Here is a 19595-nt window from a genome sequence, read left to right as displayed (position 1 = left end):
AGACAGATTTATCTGCTCATAACGTCAGTTAATTCATTTGTTTGTTATTATAACCAATTGGAATAATTCTAAAGCGAAAGAAATCAAATAAAATGGAAGCTATTTACTGAGACTTTATGAAAATACGAGAAGCCATGACTTGCGACTTTGATAAATTTTTCCACATTAGTGACCTTTCACAGATGCGCAACGCCGTTAAGAAATCCCATTTGTTACACGTTAAGCCTGAAAAACACAAAAATAACAAAATAAAATAATTTCCACATGGTTGCTATCGTCTTCCTGCCAAAAAATCCCCGTGGATTTTCCAATGTCACCTAGTACTAATATTTTCGTGACTCGTCTCTCCGAGATCATGGCGTTTGCAACTTATGTGAAATAGTATATTAAAATGAAAAAAATGTGATAAGACTCGTTAAATATTATTGTTTATAAATCAACTTCAAATAATTTCGCTCCAATCCAATTTACAAATGGATATGCAAAATTAAGTTAGGATTTGGCCAAAAGGCTAGAATCCTGTCCACAAAATAATTTAAAAAAAACTACAACTGTCAAATGTCAATGTAATTTATTTTGGTTTGTTGACGGCTTCGACGAAAGATGATATTTGACGTGTCCATCAGGCATAAGCCACAGATGTTTGTTGTGATAGCGTAACTTAATTTATAAAATACAAATTTACGAATTTTAAATTAGAATAAAGTTAAGAATTCAGCTTCCCAAACGGATCTTATGACTAAAAATTTTCATAATATACTATTTACATTTAAAAATAGATTAATTTTCATTTAAACTTGCCCTGTTGGTTGAAAAACAATTAGGATTTCCTGTGTACTACATTCATTAAAGTTGAATAAACGTTTTGTAGCCAGTAAATATGATATTCCATTATTGACACAATAGAATATTCTTGTACCGAATAAACCACACATATATAAAAAAATGCGCCTGAATGTAAGAAAACTATTGTTTGTTAGTTGCGGTGTTTTATTGTTGTGGTTCATCGTCTCTTACTCGTCGATTATCGAGTTGCCGAGGTCTATAACCTCTAAGGACACAGCAGCCGACGTAGAAAACAAATTAGGCAGACTTCAGAAGAAAATTGATGACCAAATGCTGGAAAGCAAAACACTGTTGCAGAAAGTGAAAAATGAATTGAAAAAAAAAACGCAATCAAAGGAGTCTTTAATTCAGTACTCTGATGAAATTATTGGTAAGTTAATTATATGTATATTTATAAATCATAGTGATTAAATTTTAACATATTTTCATTGAAATCTGAAAATTGTAATTTGAATTTGGGTTGCACCGTTGAAGTCACACACTCCGCATCCAATGGTGAATTTAGTCATTCTATTTTGCAGGCATCATATACTTTTAACTGCTTGTAATATTTAATTTGCTATTCTCTTGCAATGCTTTTATTATATTGTTATAGTTTTGCCAGTTGTCATAGGTATATCTTTGTACGGTTCCATATACTCGGATAGTATAATTTTTGAGTGTATATCCACAACTTGTAGCTTATCACTATAGTAAAAGTTTCAACTAAAAAAATTCTAAACATCTGTTTTAAAGAAATATAATTGGCAATATTACACAAACTGATGAATTTCATACTTGTTGTCATCGCTTGGAACGGACGGTATATGTTAAATCATAATTGACTGCAGGTGTGGTGTGATATTTATATGCTACATTACCACTTAACACCATATGTGCTAGGCTTTTGTGAATATGCAGAAAAAAACCTAATTCTATTCCATGCCCTGTAAATCTATGAAAACGTAGTCGAAATTGTGATGATATTTCCTTTTGCGTCACTACCATCCTAGTATACAGAATTTCTATGCATCATTACCACATACAATAGATGTATTAAATTACAATGATTGCATAGAAAACACCTGTGTACATATGAGCCACAATAAGCCAATAATATTTAACATGTGTTAAGTTAAGCTACGTAAGTTTATTATTGATTGACGTAAATAATACAGTTAATACTAACATGTTTTCTTTTGTTACCCATTCCATAGACATTTTGAATGTCACCAGCGACTTTGAGGCTCTATGTCTCAATGGCTATGAAAATATTATTTTTTTGAACGTTTCATATTTGGTACGTATTTTATTAGGAAATATTGTACCGGTCTCTGGGATTTAAACATTGGTAATGTCACATCACTTGAGTAGACCTAGCGTCTTATCCTCTAGACCACATGTACTCTTCGATTGAGATGCAATGATGCAATGAGAAGCAATGATTTTGCTATCCTTTAACTTAATAGTAATAGGCTATAAGGTGCTGGAGACGAATGCTCCGAATTCCGTGGACGGCCAAGAGGACAAATAAATCTATCCTGGATCAGCTTCGCATCCGAGTCAGGCTCTCAACAATCTGTTACCAGAGGATCCTCAGCTACTTCGGTCATATTGCCCGCCGACGGTCAGATAACTTGGACAAAGTGATTGTGACGGGCAAAGTAGAAGGAAAGAGACCCCGCGGCCGATTACCTAGCCGTTGGTGTGATCAAGTAACCGCTCTAACTGGGTTGCCAGTCGCAACCGCTATTCGAGCAGCTGAGGACCGGACGAGATGGAAACAGCTCACGAGACTGGCCACGGTCAAGTTTCAGGGACACGACCTTCAGCAATGAAGAAAGCGACGAAGAAGAAGAAGAATAGGCTATAAAACGAATTCTCCTAGGACATGTTTGTTGTGCAGACGGATTTCGTCAGGATTTATGCGAGGTGGCCTAAGTAACAAAGACACGAATTGTTCTGAGCGTTTACGGCTATCTGTATTGTTCACACTATTATTTAACCCTTTGGGTTCCTTTATCACGATATAGACATTTAATCAGTTTTGCAAGGGCCCGATAATTCGATATGTCGCAAGTGCCATAATAACGGACAGACTAAATACTGCGGGTAGGATTTTAGGACCTGAAAAATCTATCTACCCTCTTTCTAGTCCGTTTTTGATTCAAATTCAAATTCAAAATCATTTATTTCAACTTAGATGTCAGTATAACACACTTGTTGAATGTCAAAATATAAATAACAATGCTAACTCTACCAACGGTTCCAAAAAAAGCCACAGTCCTGAGAAGAACCGGCGAAACAAACTCAGCGGGCTTTTTCTTTGTTTTTTAAATAAGTAACAATTGAAATAGACATTAAACCCGAAAATCATGGTGAGGACCCGTTAAAAAATAACGTGCCTAACAAAAACACATTTTGATTCAGTTTGAAAACGTAATATGATCACGGGCGGACTCGTAACCGCCTAACATTTTAATGTTCGTTCCATTTCACATCTGCTCCCGGATCAGATTACCGTTTGTGTCGCGTTTACCAATAAAACGTTACCATTTGCTTTTGTTATCAATGTGTTCTGATAACCTTGTCACCGTATTTTCATCGCATTCTCTGTTCATTTATCTTTGTGGGTCGATTTGTCGGGTTCTTAATGTCTGTTACGCCCCTTAGATACCATCGACATAAGGTCGAAGTTAATTTGATAAATTAGCGAATACCGAGCACAATTAACTGTGATTATTGCTAAATTGAATTGCTAAATTTATTGAAGTCGTCGTGGCCTAAAGGATAAGACGTCCGGTGCATTCGTATCGAGCGATGCACCGGTGTTCGAATCCCGCTGGCGGGTACCAATTTTTCTAATGAAATACGTACTCAGCAAATGTTCACGATTGACTTCCACGGTGAAGGAATAACATCGTGCAATAAAAATCAAACCCGCAAAATTATAATTTGCGTAATTACTGGTGGTAGGACCTCTTGTGAGTCCGCACGGGTAGGTACCACCGCCCTGCCTATTTCTGCCGTGAAGCAGTAATGCGTTTCGTTTTGAAGGGTGGGGCAGCCGTTGTGACTTTACTGAGACCTCAGAACTATATCTCAAGGTGTGTGGCGCATTTACGTTGTAGGTGTCTATGGGCTCCAGTAACCACTTAACACCAGGTGGGCTGTGAGCTCGTCCACATACCTAAGCAATAAAAAATAAATAAATAAATAAGTATATGTGTGTACATGAAATACGTCCATTTGAAAACCGCCCTTCCCCAACTTGTCTATTTGGTTTCAAATAGTTACAAAAGCCGATGAGACATAAGGTCTCAATTGGGTTGCGTATCGGCTGTACTTCAAACTGGAACGCATGCCTGCAACGCGACATAGACAGGATGTGACCACGCGATTTTTTTATTAATTTTATTGCTTAGATGGGTGGACGAGCTCACGGCCCACCTTAGAGGTTACCAGAGCCAATAGACATCTGCAACGTAAATACCGCCACCCACCTTGAGATCTGAGTTCTAAGGTCTCAGGATAGTGCAACGCCTGCCCCATCCTTCAAACCGAAACGCATTACTGCTTCACGGCAGAAATAGGTGGGAGGGTGGTACCTACCCGTGCGGACTCAAAATATGTCCTACCACTAGTAAAAACGCGTGCAGTGTCTATATGTCCTATCAAAAATAAAGGTCGGTCGCAGTATCTTGGGTTATTACTGAGATAGCTTGCCGTTCTCCAGTGAATCCGGCTTTACGATTCCCAAGAGAAAGTTTGGGCTGATGCTATCAGATGGAGTTTAAACATATTTCGACTTGTTCCAGATGGTCCAACAATACTACCGGTGCTTGTGATCGCTTGCGACCGGGTCACAGTTAAAAGGTGTCTCGACAATCTAGTCAAGTTCAGACCGGACAAGGAAAGGTTTCCGATCGTAGTAAGCCAAGTAAGATTTTTTTTTTGTTTTTTTATTGCCCTTGTAGGCAGACGAGCATACGGCCCACCTGATGGTGAGTGGTTACCGTCGCCCATGGACTTCTGCAACGCCAGGGGCAGAGCCAAGCCTCTGTCTACCGCAAAAGTATGTAATTGGAAAATATATATATCATCATTCTCCTGCCCTTCTCCCAGTTACTTGGGGTCGGTGCAATATGTTTCCTCCTTCCATACTCCTCTATATCTCATCTTATACCTTTAAACGAGCAATTCTTGTAAGTCTACACGCCACAACCCTGTCATCCCACGACTTCATAAGAATGAAGTTATTGTATCGTCATTGGTTCTCGACATGTATGCGAATAGTCAAGACGATCGGACGTTTTGAATTCTGTGAAAATGATGTACAAACAAACAAACAGCTACCTACCAAGCTAATAAAGGCGTGTTTAAAATCAAATAGCGCGCGGAATATTTGATTGAGATTTGCGAGACGTTTTCAAGTTATTTTTCGTTTTACGAAACATAAATAAAGTACCTTGGTGAGTATTACGTGAGTATAATAAATTGAGCAACCCTTGCATTAGACGCCTTCGGCTCTAACAGCAGGAGTAGAGACCCCGGTACCCGTACGCATCGAACTCGGCAAAGAGTTCGACGTGCAACCTAATCTAAACATCAGCCCGTTGAGTTGCTCGCTGGATCTAAGCGGGTCGCGATTTCGATCCTTTAGTACATTCATTCGTGAAGCAGCTACTCTTTAGTTGTTAGGTCTCCTTCGGAGGCGATGGGGAAGTTGTTAGCAAATTCGTCCCCATAAGGCTGAGCCCTTGCTCGCCCACCTGTCCTTGTGAAACTGGAGCCTTGGGTTGTGAAACCCTTAATCAGAAAAAATAAAAAAAATTGAGTGCGACCGGTCACATTGAGATGTGAAGTCGCATACCACTATATAACACTATAACGTATGATATAATATTGTGACACTGTGACCATAGAACACAAGATATTTGACATATTCTTGAATCTCGCTTACAGCATTTTCAAGATAAACTTGTTTGGAATAGGATTTGGAATAGGAATGGAACAATATTTGTATAAATATACAAATTCCAAACATCCGGACCAACTCCCGTCACCGTCCTCGCCGAACCCGTGGCTTGCGGCGAAGGGCTCGACGAGTAAATTAACCCATAGACATAGCCCACTGAGTTTCTCACCGGATCTTCTCAGTGTGTCGCGTTTCCGATCCGGCGGTAGATTCTGCGAAGCACGGCTCTTGCTAGGGTTCGTGCTAGCAACGTCGTCAGGTTTGAGCCCCGTGAACTAACCTACACGTTAGGGCGAGAAATAGCCTCTCAAGGCTATTAGTACAGGTAGGAAAAGCAAATCGGACTGACGGTCTACCGAGCAATATCGCCTGCTTGGTGAAAGATTTTCCCTCCGTCGCTAAGCCTTCCACAACACTAATAAATGATAAAGCTAATTAAAATTGTCTCTGTGGTGTAATAGTTAACGTCCCTGACTATTGCGCCGATGGTCGTGGGGTCGATTCCCACATCGAGCAAACGTTATTTGTGTGTGTTATTTATAATCTATATATTTAATATCAATAACGCATAGAATCCTGAATTAAAGACCGGATGACCATGCGTGATTTGTTCCCAGTTATTGAAACAAACAAACAAAGATACTTTCACGGGGTCAGTTGTATGTGACCACGAAAATTGCTAAGTATTCGAAACGGTGCAAACAATAATGTAATGACAGTAATTTGTTTTAATGGGGCACATAAATACCGCGGCTGAGTGATCGAGAATCCCTGCTGTAAGGTATGACAAACTAACACTAAAAACGAAGCAATGTTCTTCTACAAGCCTTAATCCATATTATGTTGCGTTGGCGTACGTCCTTTTCTCATTGGTATGAGAAGACTCAAGAGGTAAAACTCATGCAAAATCCCTATGACCGCATAGGGATTTTGCATATGTGGGCATAGGGAATTTGCATGAGTTTTACAACCGGCGAAGGGATTTTGGATATGTGGTCATAGGGATTTTGTATGAGTTTTACAAACAGCGAAGGGATTTTGCATATGTGGTCATAGGGATTTTGCATGAGCTTTACGACCGGCAAAGGACTTGCATATGTGGTCATAGGGATTTTACAAGAGTTTTACGACCTGGCTGACGTGAACCCTACATGGCTTACATCTCCATGCATCCATAGCTACGTGCCATAGGGTAGTAACAGCTAATAAAAGTGGCCTTAATCACATATTCCGTGATTATATTAAGACGTCGGTTCATTGTTAATCTGCGCTTGTTTCAAACAGGCCTTAAGCAGTTTAGATTATATATGCCCGTTATCAGTGAATACGACGTAATTCAGCGATTACTACGGTGCCGATAAGCTATCACACCGCTTGGTACGTTGTTCAAGGATCCGCTGACTGTGTACTATTGATTATAATCTTTTTAAAACGCTTTTATTTTCGAATATTAATTTTTATAGCTTAAATGGGTGGACAAACTCACGGCCTACCGGGTGTTAAGTGGTAATCGGAGTCGGTAGACATCTACAACGTAAATGCTGTCACCCAACTCGAGACTTGAGTTGTAAGGTCTCAGTTTTAACAGTACAACGGCCGCCCCAACCTTCAAACCGCAACGCATTACTGTTTCGTGACAGAAATAAGCGGGGTGGTGGTACCTACCCGTGCGGACTGATAAGACGCCCTGCCACCAGTAAATACGCAAATTATAATTTTGCGGGTTTGATTTCTATTACACGACGTTATTCCTTGGCCGTGGAAGTCAATCGTGAACAATTGTGAATTACATGTTTCATTTGCAATATTGGTACCCGCCTGCAGGATTCGAACACTGGTGCATCGCTTGACACGAATACGCCGGGCGTCTTATCCTTTGCCACGGCTCCGACGAATCTTTGAACGTCATTTTCATCGACTTGAAGACGGCTGATCAACTTGACAATCCGCACACGCGTCAAGGACAATGACCGATACAATAATATTATAACTTCGCTCTAACATCCTGCTCGATATCGAGAGGATATTAAATAATTTACTGGTGGTAGGACCTCTTGTGAGTCTGCGCGGGTAAGTACCACCACCCTGCCTATTTCTGCCGTGAAGCAGTAATGCTTTTCGGTTTGAAGGGTGGGATAGCCGTTGTACTGTTACAACTGAGACCTTAGAACTCATATCTCAAGGTAGGTGGCGGCATTTACGTTGTAGATGTCTATGGGCTCGTGATGGCTAAATGCTATCCTTATAAACGGTGAGACAAATTCGTGATATATCCTATACGAACTCGCAGGCTGGTATTAAAGTCACCCGGGTCCATGCACGTCACAACGCGACCATCACCCATCTTGAGACGTGAAGCTTGAGTCTGAATCGTATACCTAGTGACTATGAAAATTACAGTTTTTGCGGGTTTGATTGTTATTACACGACTTTAGTCCTTCATCGAGGAAATCATCCATGAAGTTGAACTAAGTACGTTATATAGAAATTAGAAAAATTATTAACCCGTCTGCAGGATTCGAACATCGGCACAGTCGCATCACACGATACGAATGTACCGAGAAGTCTTATTCTTCAGGCCACGACGACTTGTAATGTCTAGAATCGTCAGCATCAGCACATTAACCGCTCTGTGTAATATAACGATTTCGTGTATAGCCGTTGTGATAACAAAAAAATATGAATAAAGGATTGTGGTGGCCCGGAGGCCTTTCCAGTTTCACCAGGATCGGTGGGCGAGCAAAGGCTCAGCCAGGAGGTGTGGGATTTGCTAACAGCTGCTCGAGCGCCTCGTAAGGAGATCTGACAATTCAAGAGCGGCTGCTTCGCGAATGAATCTACTACCGGATCGGAATTGCGACCCGCTGAGAAGAACCTGATGTACCGGTTAGGTTGCACGTCGACCTCTTTGTCGAGTTCGACGAGTACGGTTACCGGGGTCCCTAAGCCTGCTCCTAGTGTTAGAGCTGAAGGCGTCTAACGCAATGGTTATTGGATCTGATGGATCCGTAACGACGTGTAGTGACATCGTCTGTCCCTAACAAAACTATTTCCTATAGGATTGCGGTCACAACGCCACTTACCAAGTGATACGCAGCTTCACCGATGCGGATCCGTCGATAAAGGTCATACTGCAACCGGATTTGTCCGAGATACCGCTTCCGAAGGTCAAGGTCAAGCTGAAAGGCTACTACAAGATCGCAAGGCATTTCAAATTCGCCTTAAATCACATGTTCAATACGTTGAATCACGAGGCTGTGATAATTGTTGAGGGTGAGTATTGATTGTGGTGGTTGAATAGTCTAGGCCTAACTGGATTAACCCCTTCGGCTACCGGCGAATAGGTAGGGGGCAAAAAAAATGATTACTGTTATCGGAGTACACTTGTGCACGGAAATCGATCGATCAAAAACGTGATGATAATGAAAACAAACAAAAGTGTACAGTGATGTCGAAAAGTGCATGGATAGTACGGCGAGATATATCGTATAAACCTACAACTAACGCCATCTGTTCTCTATAGGCTGTAACTGATTAGTCGTATTATAATTAATTTTTATTGCTTAGGTGGGTGGACGAGCTCACAGCCCACCTGGTGTTAAGTGGTTACTGGAGCCCATAGACATTTGCAACGTTAATGCGCCACCCACCTTGAGATATAAGCTCTAAGGACTCAGTATAGTTACAACGGCTACCCCGCCCTTCAAGCCGAAATGTATTACTGCTTCACGACAGAAATAGGCAGGGCGTTGGTGCCTACCCGCGCGGACTCACAAGAGGCCCTATCACCAATAAAAATACATATGATATAATATAAACCTACAACTAACGCCATCTGTTATCTATAGGCTGTAACTGATTAATTGTAGTATTATTTTGTGTGTGTAAATTTAATTAAAATTGAAGATCTTTTGTGTTGAGGGTCAATGAAGTACCGGACATTGACCGGGCAAGCCTCCTGAGGGACTTGTATCCTGCAATAGATATCTGTCGGATGATAATGATGAAAAGTATAGTTAGAGAAACTGCTTGATATTTCAGATGACCTGGACATTTCGCCGGATTTCTACGAATATTTCTTGGGCACGTATCCTTTACTGCAAAAGGATCCTAGTTTATGGTAAGTTTTCTTCTGTTTATCGACAGCTTTATAGGTCAGACTATCCTGTGATGTAGTTTCTACATAGAAATGATTCGATTTCGTCATGTCCTGGCCGGTGGTAGCCTAAAAGGCTATTACAGCTACACCCGGACAGGAGGCGAGCTCATGGGCTCAACCTGAGGGAATTTGCTAACACCGTAAGGGTACACCGGCCGTCTTATCGTTTAGCGGCCCGCTCCGGCTCCGCTCGGGTCTTTAGCCAAAATTTCAACGATATTTGACGTTGTTTTATTTAAAAAAAAATAGAACACTTATTGCGGCATAACTATAATAGTCAGACATATGTTGTCGGGCCACTTTTCGTAAATAATGATGTGTTCTACAAAGTCGTAGTACATTATTTTATTCTATCATCAATAGTTTTCGCAGGGCACGCGATGTAAAAAATATTTTAGGTAATTTTTTTACTCCTTGGGTTACATTATTGGAGTTTTAGTAAGAATTCCAAATTTTTTTCAAAAATGTTTATTGCCTATGTCACTCGGGAATAGGAGTGGGTAATATCGGTTTTGCCGCGTATCGCATCGTATCTATATATCGAGGATCAATATCGGATATTGAATCTATATATTTTCTGAATCTATATATTGATGAATGCTAGTAGATTTTCTCGATTCATGATATTTGAGATTTGAAACGTTACGCTGATATAATATCGTAGTAGATATAGATTTAAGTCAACGTTATACGGTTGGTTTTCTGATATCAATTTATAATATGATCTTAAAGTAATAAAAAGAACATGAAAATAAAAATATCAAAAAAACTTTCCTTCATGCTTTTACCAAGCTTAGGACTGGCTACATTATTTTCAGTTTTTAGTATTTTGTGTCTTAATTTAAAATTACAAAATATACCAAAAGAGTGTAGATTTCAAAAGTTTAATACAAACACAAGAAATAAACTCAATTATTTGGATTCAACTAAAAATAGAAAAATGTGTACTTTAAAAATCAAACACAAAAAACTTTTAAGTATTTATAAACACTTGTCCAAAAATTCTAGTTCAAGGTCAAAGCGCGTGAAATTAAATTCAACGATGCAAATAGGCTATACTGCATTCAAGTTAGGGTCGAAAGTTGAAACTTCTTTCCTAAATTGTATCCTGCTGATACGCTAAGAATAATCTACAGACTTATGGACTTAAATATAAGGTTTACAATTGTATGGATAATGCCTGTTTCTGTTTCATTCATCACATGATATCCCTATCGTGCGCTCACTCACTCTGGCCGATTCGATACGAACCAAACGAATATTGCTGATATTAACGAATCGGTACGATATGCCGATGCGCATATCGAGCAATATCGTGTATCGGCTGATATCGAAATATAGATTTCGATTCACGAATCGGTACGATATGCCACGATGCCGATGCGCATCACATCGAGCAATATCGTGTATCGGCTGATATCAATATATAGATTTCGTGCGGGGCGATATCGGATTCAACGATATTGCTGCGATATATAGATATTGAATCTATATACGATTTATATCACCCACTCCTACTCGGGAATAGTGTAGCTTCCAAACAGTGAAAGAATTTTTCAAATCGGTTCAGTAGTTTCGGAGCCTATTCAATACAAACAAACAAACAAATCTTTCCTCTTTATAATATTAATAATATAGATAACCCAATGAGTTTCTCGCCGGATCTTGTCTCAGTGGGTCGCGTTTCCGATCCGGTGGTAGATTCTGCGAAGGACTGCTCTTGCTAGGGTTCGTGTTAGCAACACTCCGTTTAGAGCCCCGTGAGCTCACCTACACGTTAGGGTGAAGCTGTAATAGCCTCCCAAGGCTATTAGAATAGGTAGGAGAAATAATTGCGGATAATTAATGTTCCTTCACCATTCTTTTACAGCAGCTTAAAGCTGCATTAAGCTTAATCTTTGCTAATGTCGAATCCATCCGCTTCAGGTGCATATCGGCGTGGAATGACAACGGGAAGAAAGACATCATAGACCTGACCAGGCCGGAACTGTTGTACAGGACGGACTTCTTCCCGGGCCTCGGGTGGATGCTCAGGAAGGAGATGTGGACCAGACTCGAGCCGATATGGCCTCCGGCGTGAGTACGGATGATCACGGGTGGAATGCATACGCGATATTGACTGGACGAGCTCACCTACCTGGTGTTAAGTGGTTAAGGCAAAGTGATCGGAACATGTGCGGTAACTATGCTAATTGCTGCCGTAACCCTAGGCAGGTATGCTAAGCATACTGGTGGTAGGATTTAGAATTGTCTCAGAGAAATTTTTAATACATTACAGCATATATTTTTTATTGCTTAAATAGGTGGACAAGCTCACGACCCATTTGGTGCTAAGTGGTTATTGTAGTCCATAGACAATTACACCGTTAATGCCGCCACCCACCTTGAGATATGAGTTCTAAGTTATAACCTTTAAGAGTGCAATTAAAAATCAAAAGCTCCAAACGACTAAGTTGAATTAACGAATTATCGATCTTGTGCCACTTATGTTTAAGTTATAAATCGTGCGTGCGTGAAAAAACCGTTGCGTTGCTTCAGATTCTTCGACGACTGGCTCCGCAATCCAGTCAACACCCAAGGTCGAGCCTGCATCAGACCGGAGATATCCAGGACGTATTCGTTTGGGAAGGTAAGTTCTTTAGGGAGGTGATGATAATAGGCAGATATTCCACCGATGTGATCCACGGGTGTGACAGCTCAGTAAACAGACGGTCTGAATGTTGTGTATATATATATATTCAGTGGTGGATTTACACTAGGGGTAGTCGGTGCAAGTGCCTAGGGCGGCAAAATTTTGAAAGTAAAAAAATTTTTTTTTAGTCTTATCAAGATTGCTCAATATAATTAATTAATAATTTTTTTTTTAACTGATAATTCAACAAATTCAATTCATCCATTATTTGTGAATTATAATTTTGGCACTTTTGGTAAAAGTTAATAATCAAAATTGTTTTAATCAATTTATTTCCTTGGACATTTAAAATAACTAGTGGTCCCGCAGTAGTCGAAATTCGACTTTAATCAATCGAAATTTTATGTTTAAACATTATTCCGGTTCTATTGTCAAATACTATTATACTTATATAATATAATCACAGATTTCGCCAATATATAATATATATATATATATATATATATATGCATATATATATATATATATATATATATATATATATATATGTCGAAGCCACAACTATTAACACCATCGTCAGACATCATAGGGGCGAATAGGGTGATCGAGCTAAGTCGAGAAATAGTCGAGCTAAGAGAAATATTGAGTACACCAATCACGTGTGTTGTCTTAGAACAATTTAATAATCATGCACAATGCAATTTCGAATATCAACCGCTAGATCACGAATGCTCACGGATGCTTACGAAAGGTCACAATAACGTTACAGATCGGCGTGAGTCAAGGACTGTTCTTCGATAAGCACCTTAGGAAAATACAATTGAATCTGGATTACGTCGAGTTCACTAAATTAAACTTAACTTATTTATTAAAGGTGAGCTATTTATTTATTTATTTAGACTTAAGTAAGTAAGTACATTCATTTGCTAAGCAGCTGCTCTTGAGTTGATAGGTCTCCTTCGGAGGCACTCGGACAGCTGTTAGCAAACCCCACCCCTCCTGGCTGAGCCTTTGCTCGCCCACCTGTCCTAGTGAAACTGGAAAGGCCTCCAGGCCAGCAGTAATGCTTCAATCATTAATTATTTTTATCACAACGGCTATATATTAAATCGCTATATTGTACAGAGCGGTTAATGTGCTGATACTGACGATTCTCGACGTTAGAAGTCGTCGTAGCCTGAAGGATAAGACGACCGGTGCATTCGTATCAAGTGATGCGAGTGTGCCGATGTTCGAATCCTGCAGACGGGTTAATCTAATTTCTAAATAACGTACTTAGTTCAACTTCATGGATGATTTCCTCGATGAAGGGACTAACTGGTAGTTTTACTGGTGGCGCATTTACGTTGTAGATGTCTATGGGCTCCAGTAACCACTTAACACCAGGTGGGCTGTGAGCTCGTCCACCCATCTAAGCAATAAAAAAAAAGTTCAACCATTTTAGAGTGTTCCATATCATTCTATATACTAGTGGTCCCTGAGTAGTAGCAATTCGATTATAATTAATTAAAATTATAAGTTTGAACATTATGGTTCTATTGTCAAAGACTATTATATTTCTATAATCACAAATTTCGCCAAGACAGATAATATTATATAGACAAATAATATTAAAGATAAACAATATTAACCTATTCTCAATTTGACCACAGACTTCAAGCAATAACAAAAGTTTGACAATAAACAAAGATTATATATCTATATATGTGTGTGTCTCAAATACATGGTAGTGTGTGTAATGTTTTTTTATTGATTGTACAGTCCTTCTGTATATTCTCTAATTGTGGGTAATTTCATTGTGTAGTCGTCGTGGCCTAAAGGATAAGACGTCCGGTGCATTCGTATGTAGCGATGCACCGGTGTTCGAATCCCGCAGGCGGGTACCAATTTTTGTAATGAAATACGTACTTATCAAATGTTCACGATTGACTTCCACGGTGAAGGAATAACATCGTGTAATAAAAATCAAACCCGCAAAATTATAATTTGCGTAATCACTGGCGGTAGGACCTCTTGTGAGTCCGCACGGGTGGGTACCACCACCCTGCCTATTTCTGCCGTGAAGCAGTAATGCGTTTCGGTTTGAAGAGTTGTAACTATGAGACCTTAGAACTTATATCTCAAGGTGGGCGGCGCATTTCGGTAACCACTTAACACCTCGTCCACCCATCTATGCAATAAAAAAATAATATATTTTTTAGGATAATTACGACGAGACTCTAACCTCTACGGTGTACTCCTTGCCGGAGGTGATGGCCGAGGATGTGATACTTGGCGAGATGGACTCCGCAGTAAGGGTCTCTTACTCCAATGCCAAGAGCTACCAGCGGGCCGCCAAGAAACTTGGCCTCATGGACGACTTTAGAGTGAGTTGAAAAGAGTGAACGAACTCTTATAAGACTGCCCTGTATCCTTTACTGCTGATCCATTAACCGAAGACTTTTTGGCGGGAACGCGAGGAGTGAAGTTTGGTGATTTGGTTTTATTTTGTCTATTTAGTGTTTCTTCGGGCTTAAATGTGTAATAACGGTGGTTTATTAACTGTTTAATATAAATGTGAAAGTGTGCACGAATGTGGGAAAACGAAACAAAGCCGCTGGACGTAATTTCTCGGGATCCTCCAAAAAGTGACCACTGAAAATAACTTAGTAAAATGACCACCGTTTTACTGAGATCATATTTCATCATTAATATCTCAAATTAATGATCTTAATTTTATTTCATTTCGCTCCATATTACCATTTTTCATAAGAATAAGAATATAAATTAAAATAAAACACGACTTAAAGGTCTTAGTTACCAGGTCAGAAAATTACTAAAAAAAAAAAACTAATAACCGTCCTCGCCGTGCCCGTCGCTTGCGACGAAGGGGTTGGTACGTGGCAGAAAATACCTCTGGCAACGCATTGAAGATGAACGCAGCGGTTCCATGTATTATGAATGAACTCTACTCCGTTCTTCGCTAACTTATTTCCCTCTCAACATTAGTTCCCCTCGCCCGATCACAATTTTCGTAACGCGTAACTCGTCTCGCATTCACCAGCCTACTGTCCAAGTTAAAAGAAGTTTTACATAAATATATAATTAGAAATCACGACTCAAAATATTAAAAAATATAATTAGAAGAACGATACAAAATACAATTTTCAACAATTATTGATTTTGAATACTAATGACAAAATGTGGGTTGGTAACTAAGTTGACACGCGAATGTACAACGTCCGTCTGGTGTCCAAAATTCCTGGTGCCGAGATCAGGTCGTGAACGAGACCATATGCTAGTGGTCCCCCCAACTCCCCTCTTCAACTCCGACCAGTCTGGATGTCGCTGCTGTATTACGTCAGCAGGCCACGCCCACTACCTAGGTCTTCTTTCCTTAGACTATATTATATATATATTTATTTTTTTCAGAGCGGCGTCCCCAGGACCGCGTACAGAGGTATAGTGACGTGCTTTATTCGAGGTCGACGTGTTTATCTGGCCCCGGACTACCAGTGGACCAAGTACGACCCCTCGTGGGGCTAGCGGGGGAGGGGTCGGTAGGGGGGGTTGATGATTGCTCGTGTATTTTGGGCGTGCAGGGTGTGGGGGTTCTACGGTGTGAAGACAAAGAGAAGATCTTCCATCGAGCGGGATCTTTGCTTACTTTTTTTTTAACTATAGCTCCGTATAAAGGCCAATAGGAGTAATAATACATAATTACTTGAATGCGCCGCGTAGGGCACCGGTGACCTACACTGCAGTCAACGTGCTATAGATCTAGTTATGTCTATGGCGTAGACAGGCGATCGAGCTCACGGCCCGTCTGACGTGGAGCGGTCACAGGAGTCCATGGACATCATAAGCCGCTGCCGATCTTTAGAGGCGTGAGTTCGAAGTCTCAACTGTACAATAGCTATCCCATCCTCTTTCGTTCTCTCTCGTGTTTGTCTTAATTTTCTATTTTTGCGAAGTGAAACTTCTTTAGGTACGTTAAGAGTAAAATTTAACTCGCGACAGATTCGTTACGGCTAAAGAGATAAGATACGATTTAGTATGAGCGAGAGTGAGATAATAGATAGAGCGTCTCGCGAACCACTCGACCGTGCAGAGAGGAAAGAAGGAGCTAGGTCGTTTCTCTTATACACAGCATTCCCTATTACAAGAGAAATTTTATTTAAGGATGAATAATGAAGAAAACCACAATAATATTAGACACAGCAAAAGAAGTTTCACTTCTTTCACGTGCACCAAGTTGCACGCGTTCCAGTTTTTTTGTTTTAATATTTGTTTAATCTATAAATAACTTTACGGACTATTTTCGATTATGTATGTGCCGTTCGTTCAATTTTAGAGATTCAGATCAATACTGACCTGTTGACAAAATGATCCGGTTCGTACGACCCGTTCGTACGACCCGTTCAGTCCAACGTTTGGATTACCGTTTATCACATCAATTTATGACGTAATTAATATTAATATAAAGTTTAGTATTGAATAACAGTTTAAAGGAACTGTTATAGTTCGATTGTTTACGTGAGATCAAAACAATTCAAATGCGTTATGCGTCATTATGCGACAACGAACGACTAAGCGAGACGGGCGCGGGTCGAGACCCGGCAACCCGAAATGACCCGAATGACCCGGGTTTTGAGACCCGGGTCGTTTGATTCGTTCGTTCGCGAACGACACATATCTATTTTCGAGTAGTCATTTCTTCAACTTGATATTGTTTAATTTTTTATTTAAACTGCGAAATTTTTATTTGAATTTCGGTTGTATTTATTTTTGTCCCCGGTTACTATTATTATTACTATTGAGAATTGAGGATCGGTCGTTGTTTTGAGGCATTGGGCATATGTCCAGCAGTGGTCGTCTGTGGGCCGATACGTAGAAATGTGTCATTAAGCATGTAAACGAACTGCCGACCGACCTGTTGGTAAGTGGTTAATTAAACGAAAACCACGAGGCTATTACCAGCCTGTTTCTGCCGTGAAGCAGTAATACGTTTCGGTTTGAAGAGCGGGGCAGCCGTTGTGACTATACTGAGACTTTAGAACTTATATCTCAAGGTGGGTGGCGCATTTACGTTGTAAATGTCTATGGGCTCCAGTAACCACTTAACACCAGGTGGGCTGTGAGCTCGTCAACCTAAGCAATAAAAAAATTTAAATTTTGTTTTTCATTTATTGATGCACAAAACAAATTACAATCATTACAGTATATATTAGCTAAATCGTAAAAGCAGTATCTAAATATAATCTAAATTGCAATCTAAATAGTATGTGCACTCAGAAAACCCATATTAATGTATATAGCTTTGGCTATTGAAAACAAAATTACAAAAAAAATAAAAAAAAATACATATCGACGCTTGAAAGGCAAACGTGACTAAGCGACAATATTTGCTTTGTATATAAATGATAGGCAATAACCATATTCGATGCGCAAAAAAGTATATATTTCTAGGTCTATTAAAATCATTTCAATCTCACAGCTAAATTCATTAGAATAGAATTTTTTAGAAATATAATTTTGTTTTCAGGTATTTCAACTTTAAATTAGTCTAGTGTAAAGTTCACGCATTGTCGCTTAGTCACGTTTGCCTTTCAAGCGTCGATATAAAAATAAAACTATGTGCTCAGAAAAAAAAAAGGTATCCACATAAGTAGATAGATAACAATACAACCAACACAAACATTATATTGATAACTAGCCATTGTTAAATATTGGTCGCAAACATTTCGTAATATTAAGTTTTTATTAATTATTTATTTATTTATTTAGCACGCGAACGTCAATAGATCAATATTAACGACCAATCTATCGACTTTGTTACTGGCGTGTCAGCGAAAATTAATAATAATGTAAATAGATATGTTTAATTAGTACCAAGAAATTGTTACCAATAGTCTTAACAAATTACAACATTAACAAAACTTCGCTTTCCCGCCAAAACACAAGGGATATTTGTCCATGACTTTTTTTTTTTTAAATAGTATTAGGCAAACGGTATCGGAAACGTGGCTGCTAAACTGTTTACGTAAATGCATGTTGAGACTTTAAGTCAAAATCTTAGAGGCTGCCGTACTGAGAATGTTTTCGCTTGAAATAATCACAACCTCATGACAAAAATTGTCTCAAATCAAAGTTGGTAATGACAAAACAAGCAGAGCTCTGTCAATATTACCTTTTTATCCGTAGTAGCCCTGAACAATACTAACTTTAAAAGGTGTGTATTGCATTGTTTTGCTTTATAGGGTAAACTATACGATTATTGCCACTTTTATGGTTCTAATTTTTTTGTATGGTGTTGGCTTATTATTGTTAGCACCGTAAGTTAAGGTTAAATGATTTAGCCTATAACCGAATATTTTCTGTAAAATTGTATGTATATTTATTTTTATATATATTTTTTCGTTTGCATTTCGATGTTTCCATTGTATAAAATAAGATAATGTACCAAATAATAGTAATAAATTGGATTTTAAGTAAGTCACGGGGTACGCAATAAAAAATGGTTTACCCTATTGTGTTGTAAAATATGTCCTATTTGTATGCGTATAAGACTGTGATCTGTATAATGTAAATAAACTGCTGTAAATAGATATAATGTGCGAAAAAATGTTATGTGATTAGCTTGGATTAAATGATTCTTTTGTTAATTTTTAATATCCTTTTTAATTAAGACCTTTAAGTCATGTCTTATTTTAATTTATATATTCTTATTTTTATGAAAAGTGATAATATGGAGTGAAATGAAATGAGATGAAATGAAGATGATTAATTTGAGACATTAATCAACTGGGATGAAATTAAATGAATGTTTCCAAGAGGTCCTACCACCAGTAGGACCTCTTGTGAGTCCGCGCGGGTAGGTACCACCACCCCGCCTATTTCTGTCGTGAAGCAGTAATGAGTTTCGTTTTGAAGGGTGGGGCAGCCGTTGTAACTATATTTGAGACCTTAGAACTTATATCTCAAGGTGGGTGGCGCATTTGCGTTATGGATGTCTATGCGCT

General features: G+C 39.1%; 1 protein-coding gene across 2 annotated transcripts; it reads left to right on the top strand.

Annotated features, from left to right (window-relative positions):
- Nucleotides 1-570: 570 nt before the first annotated feature.
- gly (acetylglucosaminyltransferase) lies at nt 571-19245 on the top strand. Of its 2 annotated transcripts, none has more exons than XM_012696363.4 (9): nt 571-1216; nt 4644-4765; nt 8863-9076; nt 9845-9923; nt 11889-12038; nt 12501-12591; nt 13364-13468; nt 14796-14960; nt 16006-19245. In XM_012696363.4, exons 1-9 carry the CDS (start codon nt 946-948, stop codon nt 16117-16119), a joined length of 1311 nt encoding a protein of 436 aa, XP_012551817.2. In that variant the 5' UTR covers nt 571-945; the 3' UTR covers nt 16120-19245.
- The last annotated feature ends 350 nt before the right edge of the window (nt 19246-19595 follow it).

The sequence above is a fragment of the Bombyx mori genome, chromosome 2 (assembly GCF_030269925.1).
Source record: "Bombyx mori chromosome 2, ASM3026992v2".
NCBI lineage: Eukaryota > Metazoa > Arthropoda > Insecta > Lepidoptera > Bombycidae > Bombyx > Bombyx mori.
Note: the sequence above shows the minus strand (reverse complement) of the source record. Positions and strands in the feature narration are given on the sequence as shown.